The sequence below is a fragment of the Podarcis bocagei genome (genome assembly GCF_964188305.1).
Source record: "Podarcis bocagei genome assembly, chromosome: 8".
NCBI classification, from domain to species: Eukaryota; Metazoa; Chordata; class Lepidosauria; order Squamata; family Lacertidae; genus Podarcis; species Podarcis bocagei.
In genome coordinates this window covers 68471346-68497036 of record NC_138133.1, presented here as the reverse complement: position 1 = coordinate 68497036, position 25691 = coordinate 68471346, and the positions used below count along the sequence as shown (strand labels likewise).

The window sequence follows — 25691 nt, the reverse complement described above, 5'->3', positions numbered from 1 at the left end:
TGCTATGCGGCAAAAGGGAACCAATCACAGGCCGACAGCATAGCCTAAGCTTGCTTACCATATAAGGGAAAGACAGGACTCACAGGTTCTGATTGGGATGTTTATAAAAGATGGCTTGTAGGTGTGTTTGGGGTCCAGTCTTTGAGGAGTGATCCCGCTGGACCAAACTTCTGCGCAGAAATAAACTTTGGATTCCTTTTTCACTCTATCTCATGTGTTTCCTTGCTCACTTATGAGATAAGGCAGATTTTCCTGCAACAAATTTCACAGTCCTTTCCTGCTTCTTTTAAGATTCAACACAAAGTTCAGAAATGCTATCTTTCCTAGAACATCAAGATTAAATGAAAACAAGGCCTTGGGCGCATAAGAAAAGCTAGAACGGTTTTTGTAGTGAATTGACTCTTAGGAAAATCGGTAGGTTGTGAAGGTTGCTGGCCAGCTCTGTTAACATCTGTTTAGTTGCATAACAGGTTCATAATTCATGAATAGTTTGAGGACTCTAATGAATAAAATAAAATGGTGAGAATAGTGTGATGAAGCAGCAGTTATATTTGTCTTCGTTGCCTTGGTAACTAATTGTTCATATTAATACATCTCATGCACATAGCTCAGTAGCCTTCGGAGTTCAGGGACAGCTTTGAAATGTTTGTAACTAGACCAGACCAGATATTTCATAGCCGCCCCCGCCCCCTACACATCATTGTGACTTGGCTTTTGGACTTCAGGCAATTTGACTATCATGAGCCTAGTTCTGAGATAATTTACATCTTAAATGAACTTCTACTTCTTAAGTTTAATTATGTACATCATTGGGTGTGTTCTAGCTGAATTAGTTTTGCTTTTTTTAATTGTTGCTGTGTGTGTGTTACTTTGTTGTCTTCAAGTTTATATATATATATACACACATTTAAAAACATATTATGAATCCACATAGCATAGAATCTGTAGCCCAACCATTCATTCATTCATTCATTCATTCATTCATTCATTCATTCATTCATTTGCCACCCTTCATCCGAGGATCACAGGGTGGTTTAAAATATAAAAACACGAAAATACTAATACATAGTAACAAACAAAAACAATACCACCCCAGTTTAAAAGGTTTATAATAATATGAATTACTATACCAGGATAGTACCAGTTTAGTGGTTGCTAATACATAGTGCTTACACCGTTAAAGGCTTGGATCAGAATCACCACATCTCCCATAAGAATTCATTGGGAGCTTGGAAGCAACATTATTCTCTAACTATTCTTTAATGTAGCTTTGCAAACAACAACAACAACTTATTATTTATACCCCGCCCATCTTACTGGGTTTTCTCAGCCACTTTGGGTGGCTCCCAAAAGAATATTAAAAACACGATAAAACATCAAACATTAAAAGCTTCCCTAAACAGGGCTGTCTTCAGATGTTTTCTAAAAGTCAGGTATTGTTTATTTCCTTGACATCTGATGGGAGGCCACTCCACAGGGCAGGCGCCACTACCCAGAAAGCCCTCTGTATTTGCCTGAATTTGCTTCCCTCCTCTTGGCTCCCAGAAGCTAGTAGTCCCCACTTGATGTATTTATTTGTATTGTATTACATTAATATCTCGCCTTTCTTCTGTCATGGAACCCAAAGTAGACCTACCCAGACCCTGGCCTGCTTAGCTTCATCAAGGTGGTATCCTCATGTACCTTCAGACCATACTCTGGCACCAAATGTAAAAGATTACAGTATGGCTCTAGATCTTTTTTACGTTATGCAGGTGAGAGACAAAACCCATTCTCTTGTGTTGAAGTATTTTGGATGGATCAAAATGGTTGCCCCCCTTTGCCACTCTTACTTACAGGTAGTTAACTGGTGGTGGGCATATTGGAGACCATAAATTGAGCTTAAAATAGTTTCAAGGTGTGGGGAGGATGCTTATATTTCTCTCTGTCTTTAAATAAAAGGTGTCACTATACTGGCAACTTTGGTACTATGGCAGTAGCAGTTAGAACTGCTTGCCATCTTGTCTTCCTCGGGTGCCTCTGGGAAAGATGCTAAAGGAATAACACTTTATTTATTTCATCTTTAAAATAATTTATATATCATTAGGTGACACTCTGAGAAGGAAAGACTGTGACTGTGGTGGACCAGAGCTTATCTGCTGCTGTGCTGCACAATCTGCAGATTTTAAGTGAAGTAAATTAAGAAGCTTCCCTTCCCACCCCTCTGCTCCCAAAATGAAATGGAAGAATTCACATTTTGCTGACACCCTTCTCCCATTTTAGGGTTCCAAAACCAACTGACAATGAGAAAGTAGACCAGCTCTAGTGCAAATAGTATGGAAAGTAACTTATATTTAGCATTCTTCAGTATATATACACAAAAATGATTCGTGAGGGACCATGGCTTGTAAATTCGTTTTAATAGCACTGGGATTCTCTTCTCCAGGCTAAATTTAGTGCCGGGAGTCTACACCTTTCCTTGGAGTGCTTTGGATACTGGATTTAAAATTGAAAAGTAATGAAGAGCCTAGAGAGGTTTACAGATGAGGGCGGGGGAAAAGATGATGAGGGAGGAAGTGGCAAATATATAGGCAGCTGCCTCTCTCTGTTGTCCCTCTGAATACATAACGGTCTTTTTTTCCCACTGTCTCCCACAGCTGCTATGGCAACAAGTCCTCTGATGATCTTAAACAGGTTGGTTAGTATAAAACTAGTGGGGGAAACTGTGGGTAGTTTTAAAAACCTGACCTGTTTTCTGTGATTTAGAGAGCTGTTGTCATGGGAACAGCAGCCGGAAGAGAACAGAATGCTAGTTTAAGTTTTCACAGGCTTTGCAGAGTCATAGGGGAGTTGCCACATTAATTGGCACTGCAAGTCGAGATTTATTTTGAATTTTTGCTTGACTATCCTAATCACATGTATCAAGAGAAACAATGCACAGCATCTATATAGCTATATCTACAGCATTCCAGAAAATACTGGCTGCCCCTGGTAGTCAACATTTATTATCTATGATGTCCAATTCCACCATGACACTGCCAAAACATTTTATATGCATTTTCAGAATAGATTCCAGTTTCTTCTGACTGTATGGATATATTAATAATGTAGGCTTTATCTATGTTAATGAGCATATGACTTTTTAAAAACTTTGAAACCCTGATTCATTTTTTAAGCTCTTAACTGTGTTATTTCTATTTTTATGGCTTTTTGTTGCTCTTGCAAATATATTATATTAGGCTCAAATATTTATGTATTATATTTAAATACGTTTTATAGGTGGCTCGCAAAACAGATACAACAATAAAAATACAACATAAAGCAATAAACTTTATTAAAAGTAAACAACAACAAAACATATTTTAAAATGGGGCCAGACAATGAGATGCATGTTATTTAAAAGTCTCGGAAGACCACAAAGATGGTGCCAGGCAACCATTCCGGGAAGCAGAGTGTTACCAACAAAAATTGTTTGATGGCGACATTCAGAGCTGTGTTTGAAAAGATGATGATCAGGACTGAGTAGGTGCCCTTCTGGTAACTAAATCCCAAGCCATTTAGGGCTCTTAAAGTTAAAACCAACATTTTAAATTGGACCAGGAGATGGACTAAGAGCTGGAGTAGCTGGCAAAACTCAGGCATAATATTCCCAATGTATAACTGCCCTGTCCCCGTTAATAATCTTGCGGCTCTGTTCTGGACCACCTAATGATGAGTTTTTGAAGAAGTGAAAGTCCTGCGACACCTTAAAGAAAAACTCCTGTGAATTTTCACAGGCTATGCTGTAGTCTATAGCTGCAGCTTTTGAAGTTAGATCACTGTGAAACTCTGCTTACACAGTGCTTGTAAAAGCTCTTCTAGACTTTTTTTAAAATCAGAATTTATGATTAACCCTTTGGCATGTAAAATCCTTCATTTAGGGTTCATTTAGGGTTTTCAGAATACTCCAAAAATTCAATTAAAATGATTAAAAGCCTGTTTTTGAAGAGTGGAAAAAGTTGCTGCATTCCCATTATAGTACTGATTGATTACAAATTTTGGCTCTTCAACATATTCCTCTAAGACTGCTATCCTATGCATCCATCCATGGGAGTAAGCTCTTTTGAACTCCGGGGCTTACTTCTGGCTAGGATGTAAAGCACAGTGGACATTTACTTAAGAAAAGCTCTTTTACTAGCTGCAGTGCATCCTTTGAATTGCTGTAAACAAGCTGAAGGAGCTACCATCAAAGGAAGGGAAGAGATATCCAGTCCTGTAAGATTTTTATGTGGTTTTATTGTGTATATATGATTGTTGTAAACTGCTTTGATATTTTTATGAAATTGTGGTATACAAGTATTTTCTTGGTCACTTTCTCAGCACCTTCCTCTTTAGCCTGGAATCCCTGATTAGCAAAGATAACTGGTCCTGCACCCAAGTAACTGTTTCAGCCTCTCCCTCCTTTGGAATTTGTGCACAACAGTAGTCTTATTTCCTCATTCACTCCTGTCAGAGAGAGGGAAAAATGCTGATTATGATGTCTTCCTGAATTCTACAATAGTGTAGGTGAACAGCTTTCTTATTAAAATACTTAGGACCAAGCACTTAAAATGTATTCTTTTAAAAGGTTGGGGGTGTTGTAAGGATAAAACTTCCTTCTACATATATTTTTGCTGTTGCCAGGAATTTTCGGAACTGTTTTATCTCAAATCCATACAAGGGGCCAAATACACCTAGAGCTGCTTTTTTGCTTAAGGCGTTTCAAAGACGAATAGCTCAAAATCTATTTAAAAATCCGTTTAAATTCATTTCTAAACTGGAGAGCTAGGAAAAATGTTTGTTTTGCAGACTCCATCACTCACTGTACTTTATATATACAGTACATATCTCCTCGTGCTTATAACCCTTATAAAGTTTTGGGTTTTTTAAGAAAAGAAAAGCACACAAACTTTTTTTTAAAAGAGACTCCAAGTATTTTGGGTGCTTTGGGGTTTATTTTTGTAGAATCTTATACCACTGAGTGGTAGCTCAGGAGCAATTTGTGAAAGTCTTTTCACCAAACAGAACATAAGACATCACCGGTTGGTCAAGTCAGGATATCGCAAAGGGGTGGTTTGCTATGGACCCCGGGGAAGGCTCCAGTGGGCTTGGGAGGTTGTGTTCTGACCCAGAGGAACTCGATGCTGAGGAGCCTAGGGAGGCCCAAAGTGTGTGTGTGTGTGGAGGGGGGATTTCCCTCAACTTGCTGTCATGCCCTGTCAATCAGAGCGGAGAGCTGTGAGCTCCATGGTTTTCAAGAGTCCTGTTCTGAAGCTCTTACTGTGCCTATTGCCCCGACCACCCTATCTTTGGAGTCAGATACAGGGTCTGCCCCTGTCTCTCCAGAGGGGGATGCTGTGCTTGACCCCTCCGCCTCTCTGGAAGTGGGAACAGCGCCCCCATCACCCAGTTCCCGGAGACACTAGTGCAGACAGCTTTCAAGGGGCAGTGCTAAATTGCTGTGCTACGTTGTGCCTAACAGGAAAGCAAGGGATGTGTTGTTGGATCAGCCTCTTTGCTTTTGCCCTTGTATACCTTTGCCTTTGAGCAGAGATGTGTATGGCCTGCTGTGCCTTTGACTGGTGATTTGCATATGTCTGGTACTGATTGAGCATTAAAGCTTCTGGAAACAAACAGCACCTGGGGTGGTGTGCCTAATCCAGGGGGAGGCAGGACAAATTTTTTCTATCTGTGCTCTTGTTGAGTACAGAGATTAAGAGTGAGCTTGCCGTTTTAAAATTTAGCAGAATTTAACAGGGTTTTCTATCTTCCATTTCCAGCAGAGCAAAGAGAATGAAGTTTCTGGACTCATCTTCTTGGTTAGCAGAGATAAGAAGGGAGTTGATTTCGAAGTGGTGCCCACTGCTAGGCTGTTTTCTTTCTAGCTCCCTTTACCAATATTTTGTACCTGATTCAGTTTAATTCTTGTTTAGCAGAATATCTGAAACGCATTATTCAGTAGCTCTGTCAGCCTATTTGCTTGCCATAGTAAAATTCTAGTGTGTGTGTGTGTTTGTGTGTATGTGTGTGTGTGTGTGTGTGTGTGTGTGTGTATATATATATATATATATGTATATATATGTATATATATATATATATATATATATATATATATATATATATATGAATGAATGAATGCTTTGTTTCCATTTATCTGTTTTTGGACACTGGTTGTATATCTGCTTCCCAGCCATGTCAGGGAATCTATGTGGCATGGCAGATTGGAGCCACGTCACAGGCAAGCTCAATTGTTTGTTTTGGGCTGAGCTAATACTGGTTTTCACTCTTCCTGTGCAGAAGCCCAATGAGTGAAGCAGGGAGGGGAACAGGATCCAGTGAGTGGGTGGGCGGGCAGGATCCTTTCCTCCAACACCCCAGGGACAACAATCAGGTGACAACTTTGAAGGGGCCCCGTTGAAGACACCCTGTCAGCACCAGCTGAATAATTGGCCCAGAATGAACTGGGCAGGGAATTTGCTTCTGTATCCAATCCCAGTGGGGCTTAATTGTTAGCTGTCTGAGTTTGTCACTTGCAAATGAACAATTGGGAGCTTGCTTTAAGCTCCTGATTTATCCTTCAGAGTCATGAGTTTACGTGGTCCACATTCGATTTCCCATGTGACACCTGGTGAGGGAAAAGTAGGTGTGGTTTGGGGAAAATGGCCTTTGGAATCAGAGCCTAATTAGGCCCGCAGAGTGGAGGTTACTCGCCTCTGGAGTAAAGCTTCTCACACTATATTAAGAATTTAAAGAAAAAGGTCCAGTACACTTCGGATTACATACGCTTCAGGTTACATACGCTTCAGGTTACAGACTCCGCTAACCCAGAAATAGTTCCTCGGGTTAAGAAATTTGCTTCAGGATGAGAACAGAAATTGTGCTCCGGCGGCGTGGCGGCAGCAGGAGGCCCCATCAGCTAAAGTGGTGCTTCAGGTTAAGAACGGACCTCCGGAATGAATTAAGTACTTAACCCAAGGTACCACTGTATAGTAAGAACCTTGAAGATCAATCTACTTGTCCTGAATTGCAAATGGCAGCTGATTTGAAAATGGAGGTGTAAGCAAGCCCTAATACAAGGCACTTCATGAAACGGTGAATTTTGGTGTGATTGCTGCAGATGCTGATTGGGCAAAAATTACTAACCGCTGCAATGATTTGCTGTGATAATCTGCACTGATTGAGCAAACTAATTACATTATCCATCTGTTGTACTGAACAAAAAGAAATTGAACCTGAAATAAAGACTGCAATGTGGATCCTTTCTTAGACCCTGTCTTTGTTTAAATTACTTGTCAAATTTAGCTGCCTTTTTCTCTTAAGTTGGGGAATGATTGAAAATTGCATTTACTTATTTATTCAGGGCCACCCATGTGCCTGGTGCTTTACAAATAACAGTTATGACAGGCCTGTGTCCCAAGGGGTTTACAGATTAAAATAGCTATAAGGAAACAAAACAGAAAAAGGGGGAAATGGAGGAATGGGTAGGCAGGAGAAGAATATACAGTTATTTCAATTACATGTACTTTGGCTTAGTGACAATAAGGTATAAGGACATGCTGTATAGATATAAATTCTATAATAAATAAAATTTTAAATTGGCTCCCTTGCTTTCATGCTTGAGAGTAAGAAAACTATTTTAACAAGTTCCACTAGAAAGATATTTGCTTTCTAATCCAGGCTCAGGTAGCTTGCTAATAAACCATCAGCTGAAAACTGTTTTCAGTATTTCTAATTAAATTACTTCCCCAAGGATTCTAAATTCTTCAATGGAAAAAAAGTTTTGATAGCACTGAGCTACTTCTTCTGCTAGTATTTTTAAGGACCATAAGTTCCTTAATCTTAAATGTACCTGAAGGCTTGCAGGTACTTCTCGACAGCACCCTGGTACTCTGTTCTGTGACAGGTAATTGTCTTCTATTAGTGTTGTATAATCACTTGTCAAAAATATCGCTTTCAAACCTGCCAGGCTGATTACTGTTTGAAGAAGAAGCTAATCAAATGGTATTCACAACATTAATTAAAATATCAGTGACCTACCTTTTCTGTCACATTTTAATTTATTAGGTAACCAATGAGTTGCATTTTATAAAATGTGTTAGCATTTCCAGAGAGAGGAGGAGAATCCATATGTGAATATCCTTTTGTGAGCCTGTTGAATTTTTCCCTCTCTTCTTCTTACGCTCATGGATTTGTGTACATTGGTCTAGTTTACACATAATGCTAAGCCATAGTTTGTTTTCTGGAAACAAAACCATGATGTGAAGACATGGTTTGTTGTTAGTCTTATGAACTATGGTTTGGCATTATGTCTGAACCCAGCAGCTTTGCTTTAGAACTATGATTTGTTTGGCCACTCACTTGGAGTGGGCGTGGCTTACTTTCATTCTCCAACCGGTGATTACTGGTGACAGATTAGAGCAGTTAGATAGAAAGCAGTGAGCACCTACAGTGGGGCAATTAGTTTTTCTATAGTGAGATAGTAATGTCCTGTCTGAGTAATGCCCAGTCCAAATCTTGCTCTATCTTATTTTCTAATGATTCCAGCTCAGAATTATTTTCATAACATTTAACTGTTAGAAGTTGGAAACTATTCAAGTTGAAGCCTGCTTTTTTTCGCGGGGCAGTGTAGGGTGGGGAGAGCGAGGAACTGAACAACAGCTCTTAGCCCTTCTGCCATATTGCTGCAATCAGTTTGAACCCCTTTCACAGCTCACTCCTGTGGGGCATGTGGCTTTGTTGCATTTCTAACATTCATCTACATAGAAGAATTGTGGGTTCCCAGGTTACACTCCAGTACTCCACAGAAAATGCAGTAGAAGTCCCATTTATTAGAAAGGAAGAAGCAAAGGTGGTATATTGATGCTTAGCATGTGTAGAGTACTTTTCTTGCGTGTTCAAGCACTCCAGGTAGAGGAGGAGGTTGCTGTGCCTGACAAAGTCCCATGATGCTTCTACTATCCATATTGGCTCTACCATGGCTAGGAAATGGACACCATGTAATGTGTGAGGATTAGATGTCTACCTGATCCCTGCAAGTCACATGGCATGTGGGTAGATTTCCCACGGAAACATACCCATGGTTGTTTAGAAGCTTTAATGCTTCAAATCTGCTGTCCTAATTAACCGTAATCATGAGAGCCCAATAGCATGTAAACAGCAATCGTCCCAGGACTTCAATGGACAGAAAGCCCCCCTCCAACTGCTCCTGGGAACTGTTTGAGATTGGCAGCTGCTGGTAGTGCCTGGAATAGCAGAATCTAAGAGCTGCCTTGAAACTGTCTCTCATAATTTAGCTTGAATTTTAGTCTTTGCAGCTCCAAGTAATACTTTGAGCCAAACTTGGAGACAAATATATGTGTAGAATAAACCAACTAGTCTATGCCAGCACCAATGATTTCCATGTAGCAGTAATAAAGACCACATAGTTAAAGTGCTGTGAGCAATTATGATGTGGAGGGAGGAGAGGAGAAGGATTGACCGTGAAAACTTCATTACCTTGCTTTAAAAAAGTAGGTTGGAAATTTACTGATAGTTATTTTGGCTCAGAGTTTAATAATGACCTTTTCAGTAGCGGTATTGCCATTCCTTTTATCTTGGAGAGGTGTTTACCTGTGTACCATCTCAGGCAAGCTTCCTAGCCTAGCATGAACCAGCCACAAAGTGCACAGGTAGTTGATCAAATCCTAAGGGCCTTGTCTGCACCCTGAAGCAATGACAAAAGCTCAGCCAAGCAAATCAGACTGCTGGAGGCCACGGCCATCTCCTGCCTAGAATTTACAGTTAATGAGCCATTTACATTGGAAGTGAATGCGACCCATTTTATCTGCAAAGTTCAGACATACAGTACATAATATGGACAAAGATCTGCCTACAGCCATCACACACTCCAGGAGCATGACCAGTGATTAAAAAATGCCCTTAAATTGCCTTAGTATGTACATTCAGATTGGCTGCTGCACTTCCCACTGATTTAAACTGGCCACATATGGACAGATCCTATATCCATCTGTCAAAATATGCAGAATTAAGGTGTAGACATGCTTGAGTAGTTTCCCATTGTGCAGATGCAAATAAATAGCCCACCATGCAAATAAATAGCTCACCATGGATTGCCATGATATTATTGATGTAATTTAGAACATGTAAGCAGTACTCAAGTGAGGTAGCTATTACAGAAGTACTGATCTTTGTTCACTGTAAACTTACCTTCAGGTGGTACAACTGCATTGCCATAACCCTGTGCAAATTTCCCTTTGCTTCTCTGACCCCCATTCCCCTCTGTTGTGTTTTCCTTGTCTAGGTTCCATATACAAACTTTCAGCAGGGATCTGTTTTGTTTACTTTTGTTAAGGGCTGATACATTGTTAACATCACTGTTTGTTGCTTATGCATTGAGCCAAAGTAGATATGTTCCCGAAATAATGTTGGTTACCTCCTTTAAGTTTTAATGTCTCATTGGAGAACAGGGATTCCAGTATGTGGTTAAGGGGCATGACTGCCATTTTTTTAAAAAAAAAAAACCAACAACCCCTAAAGCTATTTAAGGGGTTACCAAGGTTAACAAACCATCACTCTACAACATTTTGAACCGTATTTAGTATGACCTTTATATTTACACACAAGCTGTATTTTATATGGCTATTGAAATCTAAGGGTTTGAATTAATAAAGAAGAAACCCTTGCAGTTTTAAAAAGCATATACAGATGTTTCTTAAATGTGGTAAATCTGTTGCTTTAAAAGATGTATGAACTTATATAGAAAATTGCTCTTGCATGTCTTGGCAGTTTGTTAAAAACTGCGAACTTTTAAAGCTAACTAGTGTTTTGATAGATTATGTTCAAGGTCACCTTTTGTTTAAATGATGTTTTGTTTGCTGTAATTAAACCATGCCAGGTGTATTGGAAACAGGAGGTTTGGCTAATTCAGAGTAAATGAGAACAAAATACAAGGTCATTATTCGTCTCCAGTGAGCTTCCAAATGAATGTTGCACATGGAACTATTTATAATACATTTTACATGGTCAAGGATTGCTTGGAGTTACTGTCCAGGACTTCCAAATTAAACTACTCACAGATTTTTATAAGCATACCTGTAAAAATGATGTTCTTGTATCTCTTCCTGAACATAAGCTGGAGATCATGTAGTTTTCAGCCATATCTAAATGGGTTATAATCATAATAGCAGTTTACTAAAACATGCACTTGTATTGCATTAAAACATTCTTTCAGATAAGATGCTGTAATTCCCACCCTCTACCTTCAGCTAATAATCTTTGAAATTTTAGTTCATTCAAGTTAGGTGAATGAACTAAGTTAAAGCAATGTTTAAATTGATATAATAATAATATAATAATTGATAATATAACTTTGACATGGAAATGACAGTGCAGTAAGTTCATCCCAAATAATTTAGTTCTAGCACATTACTTGAGGGATGCGGGTGGCACTGTGAGTTAAACCACAGAGCCCAGGACTTGCTGATCAGAAGGTCGGCGGTTCAAATCCCCGTGATGGGGTGAGCTCCCGTTGCTCAGTCCCTGCTCCTGCCAACCTAGCAGTTTCAAAGCACGTCAAAGTGCAAGTAGATAAATAGGTACTGCTCCGGCGGGAAGGTAAACGGCGTTTCTGTGCGCTGCTCTGGTTCGCCAGAAGCGGCTTAGTCATGCTCGCCACATGACCTGGAAGCTGTACGCCGGCTCCCTTGGCCAATAAAGAGAGATGAGCGCCGCAACCCCAGAGTCGGCCACGACTGGACCTAATGGTCAGGGGTCCCTTTACCTTTACTAGCACATTACTTGAGAACATGGCCTCTGTTATATGTTGCTATATTAATAACTTCTCAGAGAACAAGAACAACACAGTTAAAGTTCAAAAATTGACAGTTCAGTTCTAAAAGCTCAATTAGTTTCAGGCCACAAATAGCAAATCTGTAACAGATAAAACTTTCGGCATATCATCTTGTTGGGTGGCTCGTTAAATGTATATAATATCAGTGTGTGTGAAAATTTTAATCAAGACATATGTGTGCCATTTGAAAATAATAAAATGAATTTGAAAAAGTGTAACAAGTCTACAAAGTAAGAAACAGACTTGTTAACTCCCTTCTAATGAAACAATATTCCTTTTGAAGCTATAAATACTTGTCAATTGTAGCTTGACCTTTAAGAGTGGTAAAAGCAGCCATGGTGTGTATACACTGGGGTAATGTGAGTTGATTAACTTGTCAGATTTTTGTCATTGGCTAGCTTCCACAACCATGCTTTGGCCCTATAGTTTTTTAGATTTCATCTTTAGCAAAATGATAATAACTTCAATAGTATATAGTGCTCTGAGAATTTGTTCTAGGAGGGGTATCACATGCTTTTTAAATGTATGGCTATAAGTTTATGGGTAAACAAAGACAATATTTTATTTCAAACATAGTCGTATCTGAGTGGGATCAGAGACAAGGATGATTGGTAGCACACTGCCAGGTGGACTCCGGTTTGGAATAGAGACAATAACAAAACAATTTTTTATGACTGAGAGATATGAAAGTTTGACCTTGACAAATGAGGAAACTGCAAAAGTTTGTGCAAGAACATCTGCTATTGCCCTGCTCTAAGGCTTACAGCAGAAGCCCAGCTGTGTCCCATTGAGTGTTCCTGGCACCCCAAGTACCTGCAGGACCTTGGAGAGCTCCCACTTTGTGACTAGTTCTCTCAGCAGGTACTTTAGTGGGGTGGGAGAGCTGAAAATAATGCCAAAATATTTCTCATCTGGAAACCAATGCAACACTTTGGTTCCAGATAGTACATGGGTAGACAAGTCTAAAAAGTCTGGGACACAAATTTTCACAGCCCTCTAGCAGCTATGGTGACGCATTTAACAAAAGTAATGTAATTTGCATTAACTCTGGAAGTTTATACTTGATTTAGACCAAACTAAGCCTCCTAGAGCAAAATAAACACCAGGATTAACCCCCCCAAATATTATAGAACCTCAGAACCATAGAATGGTAGAGTTGGAAGGGACCCCCAAAGGTAATCTACTCCAACCCCTGCAAATATGACCATAAAACCTTCATCCCCCCTTATTTGATTTAACAGCATCAAACATGATAGAAAAAAAAATACTCAGAGTGTACTTCATGTACTCATGTACACTCATGTAAAACACATGTTGTGCCTGCCAGCATTCCAGACAGTGTTGTAAGTGTTATAATACTTATGATATACATAAGCAACACATAAAAACATTATCAGCAAATGACAGGTAGATAAGACATAGCTGTGACCAATTTTGCAAAAAATAATAATAACCCCCCCCCCCCCCGGAAATAAGAAACAGTTAGGTCAGGATAGTAGGCAGCATCTTTAGAAAACATTTTGCTTTATAAAATTATTTTAAAAATCATGAATGAAAATAATTCATAAAGATTGTATGCAAACTGTGGTTATAGGTGAGTGGTCTGCTGCTCTGTACCTTCTTAGCTGTCACTTCTGCTATGAATAATATACAAATTTCTTCTTGGACTGTTTTTCGTCCTTGGAGCTACATAACAGCACTAATTTTGGAGAGGATGTCTAAATGCTGTTGTTGGGGGGTAGGATCCAAAGCTGTAGTATCTCTCTGATATAGTTTGCTTCTCTTGCTTGATACTGGCAAAGAGTGTCTTTCTTTGTTTCCATAGTACTAGCTTGTTTAGCCTATATCAATCCTATTTTTTGTAGCTACAATTGCTTATCTCTGAATTACAATTGCTTATCTTCAGAGTTGTGGATGCTACCCATTTAGTTTTGATTTCACCATTCTTTTCAAAATGTTCTACCCATTGCTAGCTACTAATAAATGCAATGAAATTAAAAATGATCCTTCTAGTAGATTATAACTGCCTCAGCAACGATGCTTAAATAAATAGAATTCAAAATGCTTGCATTCACAAGTTCTGTTTTAATTAACATGGCTATGTGTTAGTTCCATCTTTCACATATTACTATATTTATTTTTATTTCAGGAGAGATTAATGAATTAAAGGTGTTTTGCTGGTAGGTAAGGATGTAATATTATCCCGCCTGCATGATTCGTATGCTTTTTTCCCTTCCAAATTTGGCTGCAGGGTATTTTCTTAAAGGTCACTGGAAAGGTGAACAGCAGAGATGAAATGATATCGCTCTTCATGTTTACATTTATTATACAGTGTTAGTAGTGGGGCAACCTGGAAAAATCACTTCATTTGGATTTCCTCATAACTTCCTAAGCCACTTGTTGGTTCGTTCAGCTGGAGGGAATTGTAGAGAATCATGCTGAACTGTCAGCAGTTTATTCCTTTACTGTGTTTTTGAAAGCCATTAACTATATGTATCATTCTGCAGCAAGAACGATGTTGCTGAAGACAAAATACAGTGGGTTTTTGTTTTTTTAGGAAAAAGTAAGTTCAGAGCTGATTCTTGCCTGGGATTTCCATGGCTTGCTGTATCACAAGTCTGCTTTCTTCAGCAACGGTTGGCTAGCTCCCATTTTATGCTGTTGCAAGCAAGTTTAAGGATCATAAGAAATAATTTTCTGTTATAGAATCATTCTGTAGCACCATTTATTCAGAGATGTTTCCTGTTTTGCTACAGTTGTGTCAAATAACAACCAGCTGGTGATCTTTGCCATTAATAATCTTGATTGGCTGAATGAAGCTCTCTAGCTGCATTTGTCAATTTGGTAGGCCTCACATTGAAGCCAAAGTTTGTGAAGTCTGAGATGGAAAGTGAAGGTGAAACACAAGGAGAAACTTATGATTTCATAGGGTGAGTCTCATTTCACACAAACAACAATCAGCATGGAGGCTGCTTTGCATTAATTCCACATGGCAGTTTTGCCACACCTCAGTCTGTAATACATATATTTCTTCATACATATTGCATAACTATCTAGAGGAATCCTTTGCAGCAGGGCGCTGGCTCCTAGGGTCCAAGCCCTTTTGGCGCCTCCTATATTTTTGGGATAGGGGCTGGGCTCCCCATGCCCCAAAAGCATGGAGCCAAAGAGCAAAGCAGAGTGTGGCGTGCTTCCAGGGCCCGGCTCCTCCTCCTCCTCCTTCCTGGAGCGGAAGGAGGGTTGAAGCAGCCTCCTGTCAGTGGTGGCGCCAAGAGGAGGTGGAGGAGAAGCTGCTGGCCATTGAGCCGCACAGCCGCCATGCTCATTTCTAACCCCAGCTCCTCCAAATGTCCCGAACATGTTGTCTCTCCCCCCCCCCCCAATCATCTTCGCAAGCTGGCACCTCGGCTCAACAACAACAGTATGGCAACATGAACACAAATGGTTAGCCACGTGGAGCAGTTGTCCTATGCGGTTTGTGATGGAATTAGCCTATGAAAGAGAGCTAAGAAAGACTCAGCAACAACATGTCACATATGAATCAAGCCAGATGATTATAAAAAAGATGATGAATGCATAATGTGGAACTTAGGAAGCTGCCTTATGACTAATTGTCCATCTAGCCTATTACCAGCTTATAGGAGCTTTGAAGGGTATTGGGCCGAAGTCTTTACTATCAGTTGCTGTTTACCCTTTAAAGTAGTTAAACTTGGGACTTTCTGTATGTCAATCATGTGCTGTATCATTGAGCTACATTGCCACCCCAAGTGTTGAGACCTGCATTTTAGTCTTCAGAGAGTTTGAGTTTGCTCTAACAAAAAACTCAGAGAAAGATTATTAGGGTATATCTTATTTGTTTTGCATACAGATAAATTGATTTCTAATACAGTTAGGCTGCTTTTTGGCCGACGAGGTCAAAGGCCTTTGTCAGGTCTATGAAGGCAATGTCCAGTGTCCAAGCATTTCTGCTCTTGGCATTCCATGGAAGTTGTTCCAGCCATGGCAGTCACCTTTTTTCTTGTAGACGGTCACAATGATGGAACTGCACACACCTCCGTGGCCTCCACTTGCTAGGGCTGGGTGATATCAGTTTTTCAACATCACAGTGCACCACCAGCTAAACATCGCGGTTTGGTGATATACCACGATGTGGGATCGGGAAGGTTCCCCCTCCCCAGCTGAGAGAGCCCCAGTGCTCCCCCTGCTCATGGGCAGAGCATCGGGGCTCCTTTAACTGCTCACTGTGGGGAGTGCCAACCGCGTTCCCCTCAGCTTAGCAGTTTCACGGAGCCCCCACCCTGTCACCGGCTCACGGGAGCCAGAACCAATCTGTGGGCTCCTTTAACTGCTTGGCTGAGGTAAGGGCAGCTGCACACTCCTCAGTATAGCAGTTTAAAGATGCAGAGGGAGGAACAAGCTTTATTGGCGCCTCGCTGATACAGCTTGTTTCTCCCTTTGCATCATATGAGGGCAGAGTGCGATGGCACATAGAAAACATACCAGCCATCAAATCTCAGTATTTACCTTATTAGAAGGTTCTACGTATATTGCAAGTAAAATTCTGCATTCAAATAAATGTGGGATCTCTCTCTCTCTCTTTAAATGTTACTTTCTATACACAATACGCGGAGGTGTGAAAGAACTATACAACCTTGACACTCATCCCAGCTCTTACTTTGGGGAGAAACTATGTTGGTTCATGTTCAACGGTAATTTGTACATATGATCATTGTCATTTGAAATACACAGCAGTAGGATATGCGCAGGTCAGCAGGGACTTCTGAATCTCTGAGCCAGGCATAAGCAGATTACTTGATGTCTTAACTAAATGTACAGGCACAGCCTCAGAAAAGCAGATGAACAAATTAAATTGGAGGAGAAATGGATTCCAAAGAACAGCTCTCTTATGAGTTTATAGGAAACAAGATTTACCAAGATGGACTGTGAACTAGGCTGAGTAAGCCGTTTTTGTTTACAGTGGCATTCAACAGGGGAAGATAGTACATAGTATTCTGCCAAAGGCCCTGTTCTCACAGCATTCTTTCTTTGTGTTTTTCAATTTATGCATTTTATATTTGATTTGTTTTCTTTCCTCATCTCCAATGACACCAGTTCATGACTGTTCTGCTGCCATCACCCATACTGGGGATGACTGGTGAGGAAGGAATTTGCTTGTTTCTGGGTTTGTGTAGACCTGGCCTTGTTGTTATAGGAGTCATGCACATTGGAGCTTCTCCTCCTCCATACCATCCAACTTCTGACTACTTGGATTGTGCCAATATTCTACCCTTGGGACATCTAGATTAAACAAGGTCTAGAACTGAAGGAAAAGAATGTGTTTGGAAGCTGTTCCTTGGTGCTGTTTTCTATGTGCTCCCTGTGTCGATATCCTCCAGCACAGACAGAAACAGACACATAAACAGCACTCTTGGTTTAATATATGCAGTTGTTGTAAGATCTGTAATTCACGATGTATTTCTACACAACATTTTGATGCAGAACTGAAGAGGCTCCTGGTTCAACCTGTTCTGTTCCTGTCATTTTAACTGTTGTGTCAAGCTCCTTTTGCTGCTTTATTGCCATAGACAGATAGCTGCCTTTTTGTTTCTATAGCAACTGTAAATAGGCTAAATCACTCCTCAGGTTCTAATATCATTTTCAGACTGGTGAATGATGCTCAGTTTGCCTCACACACTGTGGAGTTGAATAATTAAAGCTGAAAACCAGAGGAGTGGGTGCATACTTGCCTTTTCCCAAGGACGTACATCTCAGAAGATGCCTCCGTTTCCCCCAGACAGCTGTTTGAAGTTTCCCAAGTGGTAGACACAGTTTGGTGACTTGATGCAATGGTGCTTGATTTGCCTGAGGAAGGGTTTGATACTGTGAAATACCCAAGATCTAGATAGCCTGAGTTTGTGATGAAGATGGATACGGTGGTCCCTCTGGATGAAAAGGTGAAGAGGGTTTGCTTTTTGTTTTGGAGCTTTGAGGTTCTCTATGGCTGTTATAGGAAGGTGAAAGATGAGTCATCGTTAATCAGGTGCTTGGAAGCTAAAAATAGAGGCAAAGGTAATTCTTAGTGTAGAAGCAGAGCATCTTTCCTTTCCTTTTCCTTTTGTTTGTCAGTTCTGAAAGCTATGGACCTATTTCTCCAAAAGGTAGACATGAGCTGTTTTCTGCACCTTTCATGCTCTGGGGCGGGGGCATGAAACTGTTAAGTTGGGAAGGTATGAGTTTTGCCAGATTAAAATTTAAAAAAGAGAAATAAAATTATTTGAAGAGGAGAATTGGGTCCCCCCCCCCCAGTGTTGCTCTTCTGTAGTATAGTACTGAAAATGTTGAACAGGAGAGATTCATGTTTAAGCCCCTGCTGTGACATGATCCTTGTTCCCAGCTTTTCCCTACAATACCTACTTGAGAGCATTATCATCCAGTGCTAGAGTTGAAAGGGGACAATGGAAGTGATCTAGTCCAATCCTCTGTTCAGTCCAGAAATCTTGGAATTGCAGCATCTCATACAGATGACCCCCCAGCCTTTGCTTAAATACCTCCAACTAAGGCATTTGCTAGCAGGGTCATCACTGCAGGCCATATGAATGCCTAATAACAAGTCAGACTATTGGGCAATGGCCAACTAGAAATGGCTTCTCAAATTCTCAGAGAAACCTTTCCTAGCCTGCTACCTGAGAGCCTTTTGACTTGATATGCCTGAGATGGAACCACAAACTGTCCTCTTGTCATCCACTGAGCTGTGTCCACATTAAGTTCATCATCAGGCTAGGGATGGACAGGTCAGTCTACTTCCTGTCTATGTCAATTTCACATTCATAAGCCCATTCCATCCCATTTCCATATTAATCTCTTCAAAATTCCTATTTAAATGTTATTTTAATACAGAATACTTATTTAGATATGTATTTTGTCTCAGTAAATGCATTTGTAAACATATTTTACCCTAAAATATGCATTTTGGTACTTTTTTGAGCTAAGCATTATATTCTAAAATTCAGAGAACTGTGAAATCCAAAAGATTGTTATGTTTTGAGCCATGTATTAGTGTGGGAGGCGTGAATTAGATTGCTTAAAAGTGTCAACCAAATCAAATTCTTTTTCATCCCTAACTGCAAGTACAGTGGTATCTCGGGTTGCATACATTTCAGGTTACATACGCTTCAGGTTACAAACTCCGCTAACCCAGAAATATTGCCTCGGGTTAAGAACTTTACCTCAGGATGAGAACAGAAATCATGCTCCGGCGGCGCAACGGCAGCAGGAGGCCCCATTAGCTAAAGTGGAGGTTAAGAACAGTTTCAGATTAAGAACGGACCTCCAGAACGAATCAAGTTCTTAACCCGAGGTACCACTGTAATCTGTATATGTTGATGATTCCCCCCCCCCCATCACTTATTGTATGGTGGATTCTTGGGGAGAAATTCATTCCCTGTGTTGGGAGAACCCTAATGGCTTGCTTTTGTGCAAGATCCAAAAGTGGCAGGAAAGGAATATTTCTTCTTCTTCTTCCTTTAAAACATCCACAATCATTTTGAAAGAATAGTGTGCGTACATACACACACACACAGAGAGAGAGAGAGAGGGGGAGAAAGAAAATGAAACGACAGGGGTGCATATGAGAGGGGTGTTGCAGTCAGTTATCTAGGTAAACCTACCTCCTGTCCAGTTTTATAGACTTGCAGTAAAACTTTATAACTTTATCAGTATATCAATTCATGAGCAATAATGCTACAGGAAAAATGAAGATATTTATGTTCTCTTCATTTTTATATTCTTATGATTCATACTTTTATGTAGAAAAACAAAAACTGGCTTTGCCTGTATTGCATTTGTTTCAGCTGAGTATTATTCCTGCCCCATCCTTCCAAGTAAGAATTTAATCTAAAGGAGCTAATCAAACAAAGTGATGTTATTTTGTACTTCATTGAATAAGTTGTCAGATAGAATATGCCACGTTCAAAGAATTAATTCTAAATAAAGCATCACAATTACCAGCTGATGAGAGCTTGTGAATGGATTGCTCATTTGGGTTTAAGTCAGAGACAAATATAGCAGATAATAATGGTATTATAATTCTGGATTTGGAACCCTTCCCCCACAACCCTATATGTAAATGGCTATCCCAACATATATTATATTTTAATGAAATAATTGTGCTAAAATGTTAAATACTATTGTTTTCATTTAGCAACAGTTGCAAGCAGTGCATTCTTACCTTGTCCCTTGGAAATTATTGTATAAACTGGTTGAGGGGTTGTTTTATAACAGCAGTTTTAATTCTTAATTCAAAACCATAGTTTAGCATTTTCTTCACCTTATGCATCCTCTGTTTTTGTTGTCCATTAAAATACCAAATAAGCAATCAAATGTGCAGTGTGCAACAAGATTAATAGGTGCCATTCCGCTGACCATGGACACAATTAAGATTTATAATAATAATATTATTATTTATACCCCGGCACTCTGGGCGGCTTCCAAAAATATATATTAAAATACAGTAATGCATCAAACATTAAAAGCTTCCCTAAACAGGGCTGCCTTCAGATGTCTTCTAAAAGTCTGGTAGTAGTTGTTCTCTTTGACATCTGGTGGGAGGGCATTCCACATGGAGGGCGCCTCTACCGAGAAGGCCCTCTGCCTGGTTCCCTGTAACCTTACTTCTCGCAATGAGGGAACCGCCAGAAGGCCCTCGGCGTTGGATCTCAGTGTCCAGGCTGAACGATGGGGGTGGAGACGCTCCTTCAGATGTACTTGACCGAGGCCGTGTAGGGCTTTAAAGGTCAGCACCAACACTTTGAATTGTGCTCGGAAATGTACTGGGAGCCAATGTATAGAATCATAGAATCATAGAGTTGGAAGAGACCACAAGGGCCATCGAGTCCAACCCCCTGCCAAGCAGGAAACACCATCAGAGCACTCCTGACATATGGTTGTCAAGTCTCTGCTTAAAGACCTCCAAAGAAGGAGACTCCATCACACTCCTTGGCAGCAAATTCCACTGTCGAACAGCTCTTACTGTCAGGAAGTTCTTCCTAATGTTTAGGTGGAATCTTCTTTCTTGTAGTTTGGATCCATTGCTCCGTGTCCGCTTCTCTGGAGCAGCAGAAAACAACCTTTCTCCCTCCTCTATGTGACATCCTTTTATATATTTGAACATGGCTATCATATCACCCCTTAACCTCCTCTTCTCCAGGATGCCCTTCTTCTTCTCAGGATGCCCTTGAGTCCATCATCCAAGTCGTTGATAAAGATGTTGAATAAGACCGGGCCCAAGACATGTAGTACATGTACATGTAGGTCTTTCAAGACCGGTATTATGTGGTCTCAGTGGCCGCTCCCAGTCACCAGTCTAGCTGCCGCATTCTGGATTAGTTGTAGTTTCTGGGTCACCTTCAAAGGTAGCCCCACGTAGAGCGCATTGCAGTAGTCCAAGCGGGAGATAACCAGAGCATGCACCATTCTGGCGAGGCAGTCCGCAGGCAGATAGGGTCTCAGCCTGCATACCAGATGGAGCTGGTAAACAGCTGCCCTGGACACGGATTTGACCTGTGCCTCCATGGACAGCTGTGAGTCCAAAATGACTCCCAGGCTGCGCACCTGGTCCTTCAGGGGCACAGTTACCCCATTCAGGACCAAGGAGACGCCCCACACCTGCCCGCCTCCTGTCCCCCCAAAACAGTACTTCTGTCTTGTCAGACGTAACATACCAGTGAGTGATGAGAATTGTAACATAGCACAGAATTGGGAAGGGAAGAAGCATATCAGGTGCAGCACCGGGGGCATTTTGCCATCCTGAAGTCATTTGGAAATCAGCATCGAGTCATTTATTAGTGAGGGCAAAGAAAGATTGGGCTCCTTAGGCAGTTGGAGGATGAACTTGGGCTGTACACAATGATTGCATATTTGCATTTGAATTTCCACTCTACCCATAAGTTTATTTTTCTGAAGGGAAATGGATTTATTTATTATTCTTTACTTTCAGCCACTGAGCTCTCTGGGTGGTGAACAAAACAGAGAATAAGGCTATAATCTAAAAACATACAAGCAAGTCAATAAAAACGCAATAAGATACAATAGAAACAGAAGTCGTCAGAAGCCATAGACCTTGTCCCACTGAAGTGTAATGCTTGTAGCTATGTTGTATTCCCTAGCATAGCTTAGCTTTGTAGTTGACTAGCTTGTTCCCTGTTCTGCTTACGGAGTCCATACACTTGTCACCATCACGATTACTCCTGTCCTCTCCATGTCTTGTTGGCCTGCTCACCATCCCCTCACATCTCATCCTCTGCCTTTCCTTCATCCTTCCTACTCCTTCCATTTAACTGTCTTTGCTGCCCCCTCCATCTCATCTGTTCACTTCCCTCTATCCTTCTCCCTCATCTTTTGTACTTAAGAAGATCCAGGAGTAGTAGACTGACTTGTGTAGGCATCTGGAATATTTATTACAGAATATCATATTCTAAGGGACCACCAGTGGCTTTCTGTATAAAGTGCAGTTAACAAACAATACGTAGATAATATTGCCTAAATTAAGTTTTGTTTTCCTAGACCCTTCTGAAATTGGCAGATTTTAAACTGTGCTGATTTTTCCTACTTCCATATAAGTCAAGATTTGTCATAGTAACTAAGATACATTTGTATATTCAAATAGTTTTCAGAAGAACTTGAGAGAGATCTCCAGCAAGCATTCCTAGTTAGGATGAGGTAGATTTACTGTAACAATTTTTGTTAACCATTTTTGGAGATGAACATTTTGTGCTTTCAAAATCAAACTTCTGCTGTTCACAGGTGAAGCACTGATGTAACCTCATCTATGGTTGTTGGTTCATTTATTCCACATTCAGAATAGGCAGCCCTAATTGCATAATTTCTGCACAGACTATGCAAATACAACATACGTCTTAATAGAGGACCATCACCATGGGTTTTTGAAGAAGTTCTTAATGACAATGAAGAGAAAATACGGGGTGCTGCTCAACTTAAGTTTTACTCAGAGTAGAGTCATTGAAATTAATGAGCTTTAATAATTTAGGTAAATTAATTTTAGTGGATCTTCGCCAAGTAAAATTTAGTTGAATACCACCCATGCAATACTACATGCCTCTAATACTGGTTGTTTCAGAATTTTTAAGGCAGTTTAAATGGCATCCCTTTTAATGGCCTAGTTCACACATAACACTGGACCGTAATTTAATGTTGTGTAGAAGGCTTGGACTCATGCATTCCAGCCCTCTCCTATCTTCTCTGCTGGTGTAGTCACAAGGAGGAGATTGTAATCATCCACTGCCATTTTTAACTAATTGCCATTTGTCATGTCTTAACGTTCAGCTGTAGCTAATATTAATTACATGGTTGGTGTTTTTAAAGAAGGCAAGGATTTAAGTTGGTTTGTTTCAGTAAACCATAGTTAATGCTAATCACAGATTGTTCAGGCATAACAATTGACTAAGTTAATGTTTTATGGATGGTTTTTATGATTTTATTGTCTAAATTATGTCAATAAAGGCTGAATGAATAGCTATGTTAAGTTGAAAAAAGAAGCAAATTCTTCTATTTTCAAAAGTCTTTAAGTAGCATTTCAGTTATAGGACTGTCTTGGCCTTTAATTTCTGTTGTAATTTTTTTTAAAAAAAGTTTCTCGGGCAAGCGGTATCCTGGCAAGCAGTGAGACATATGAGCTAGGGGCACAGTGAGTTCAGTGGCAGTATTTTCTGTGAGCACAGAAAATTCAGAGCATGCTTGTCACTGTGGGAGGAGAGGAGGATAAAATGCCTCATTCACACATACATGTGCATTGCTTATTCTCTCATTTGATATCTCATCAGTTACACTGAGCCGAACACATGACGTGAACCATCTCTGTTGGTTTGCAGTCATGGGATTGTTGTCTGTCACATGACGGTGTATTGACTCCACAGAGTGGGAAGTGACGGAGACAGGATGTTTTTATTACTGTGTTTCCATGATGTAGGATTCTTGTCCTTTGTTCTTCTCTTTGCTGTCTGATGCTGAAGAGGAAGGAGCTGAGTTACGACGCTCCAAGTGTGTTTATGTAAATAAACGTGGTTTAGTGAAAAAGCTGCGCTACTGAGTCTGAACGGTGACTGCCTATACTCTGCTGATCCTGAAGTGTGCTGATGCCTCTTGGTATCCGTCACTGTGATGTTTGGGCTGGAGAAAGAGTTTGAATCTCCTGAACGACCAGCCAGGAGGGAGAAAACATGCCAGTCGGGCATGTTTCTCTGCTGGACTCCTGGATGGAGGATAGAGGGGACTGTATGAGTGTGTGAAGAAACTAGCCTGCTGACAGTAGCAAAATTTACATGTTTCTCTGCCCGTTTTGTTTCTCTGGCCCTGCCCACCACATGGCATGTGGCTCTTGGAAGGTCGCCCAGGAGGGAATGATGCTCTTGGACTGCAAAAGGTGACCCATGCCTGCTCTAAAGCTTTCTTTTGAAGAAAGCCTTATTAGACATTTTTGAACATATCTGAGACAACTGTTTGCTTTCAGCTCGACTTCAGGTGTTGACAGCTGTATGCTGAGGTAGCAACTGGTCTGGAATTTCAAACAAACTTATCAGTATTAAGAAATGCAACATAGAACAGGAATTTTATCCACCTATTTCAGAATACTCTGTTCCTTAAGCATTACTATTTCTCTGTTGATCTGTAATATTATTGACACCCCTCCATTTTATGTTTGAGAAACTTAACAAATCTTGAATTTCTACTTGGAGAAATAACAGTATAGCAGTAAACTATAATTTTGAAAATTATACAGTGACAACTTTATGCTGAGCCAAGCTGCAAGCTAACTTGATGATCTAATGAAATACAGTCTCCATAATGCAAGGCTTGCTTGCTTAGTTATTTCTAACTATTAATCTAAATGTGTGCTAACTGAGCTGTGAATCTGGAAGTCACTGGTTTGAATCTCTCTTTATTAAGTGATCTTAGACAAGTCTCTCTTCTTTTTGCTATAGATTTGGAGTGAAAGCTTAGCCTTAATTTATATTTAAGTATATTCCAGTTGAATATCTTGCACTACTCAGTATATTTATTGAACGCGGGAAGGATTTAGAAAGAGCAATGTCTATTATAATGTGATTTTGGGATCGGTGGCCTTTGTAATAAGGCCATCACAGAGACTCATGTTGATTTAGCTTGCAGATTAATATGCTCAATTTGCTAATGAAAAGATTTTTATTGCAGCAACTTGCTCTACTAATTCATCTTGGGTTTTGTCTCTGAAGTCTAATGCCTTTGCTTTCCATCCCCTTTTCTCACCAATTTACTGGACTCCTCCAGAATTCACATGGTTTTCCTGCCATAGTTGCAGCTTCATTCCTGGTTGCAGTTAAAGCCATTTTACATATTAGAATGCATGGAAGATGTGCCCTATGCATGATCCAAAAAGTAATGTTCAGGGTTTGCAATACTAGATCTGTAACCAGCACTTGAGGCTGGATGGAGTTCCTGATAGCAGATTGGGAACCATGCACAATACACTGAGGAAAGTAACAGATCAGTGTAAATCTTACAGTGGTACCTCGGGTTAAGAACTTAATTTGTTCCGGAAGTCTGTTCTTAACCTGAAACTGTTCTTAAGCTGAGGTACCACTTTAGCTAATGGGGCCTCCCGCTGCTGTTGTGCTGCCGCCGCACGATTTCTGTTCTCATCCTGAAGCATAGTTCTTAACCCGAGGTACTATTTCTGGGTTAGCAGAGTCTGTAACCTGAAGCATCTGTGACCTGAAGCATCTGTAACCCGAGGTACCACTGTATATATGAGGATTAACTAAATTTATCCCTTGCCCCTACTGTGCACCGTTGA

At 40.3% G+C, this 25691-nt stretch overlaps 1 protein-coding gene across 3 annotated transcripts in view; it reads left to right on the top strand.

Annotated features, from left to right (window-relative positions):
• Positions 1–25691, top strand: part of STK3 (serine/threonine kinase 3) — a 110064-nt gene that overhangs the window by 71514 nt on the left and 12859 nt on the right. The window contains exon 11 of one of the 3 annotated variants that reach the window (XM_081204812.1): positions 2637–2673. The exons of 1 other annotated variant lie outside the window; for it this stretch is intronic. In XM_081204812.1, coding sequence (XP_081060938.1) covers positions 2637–2660 — 24 coding nt within the window. In that variant the 3' untranslated portion in view covers positions 2661–2673. Of the gene's footprint in view, positions 1–2262; positions 2296–2636; positions 2674–25691 lie in introns of those variants that run through there. One more of the 3 variants, XM_081204813.1, reaches the window with a different exon arrangement.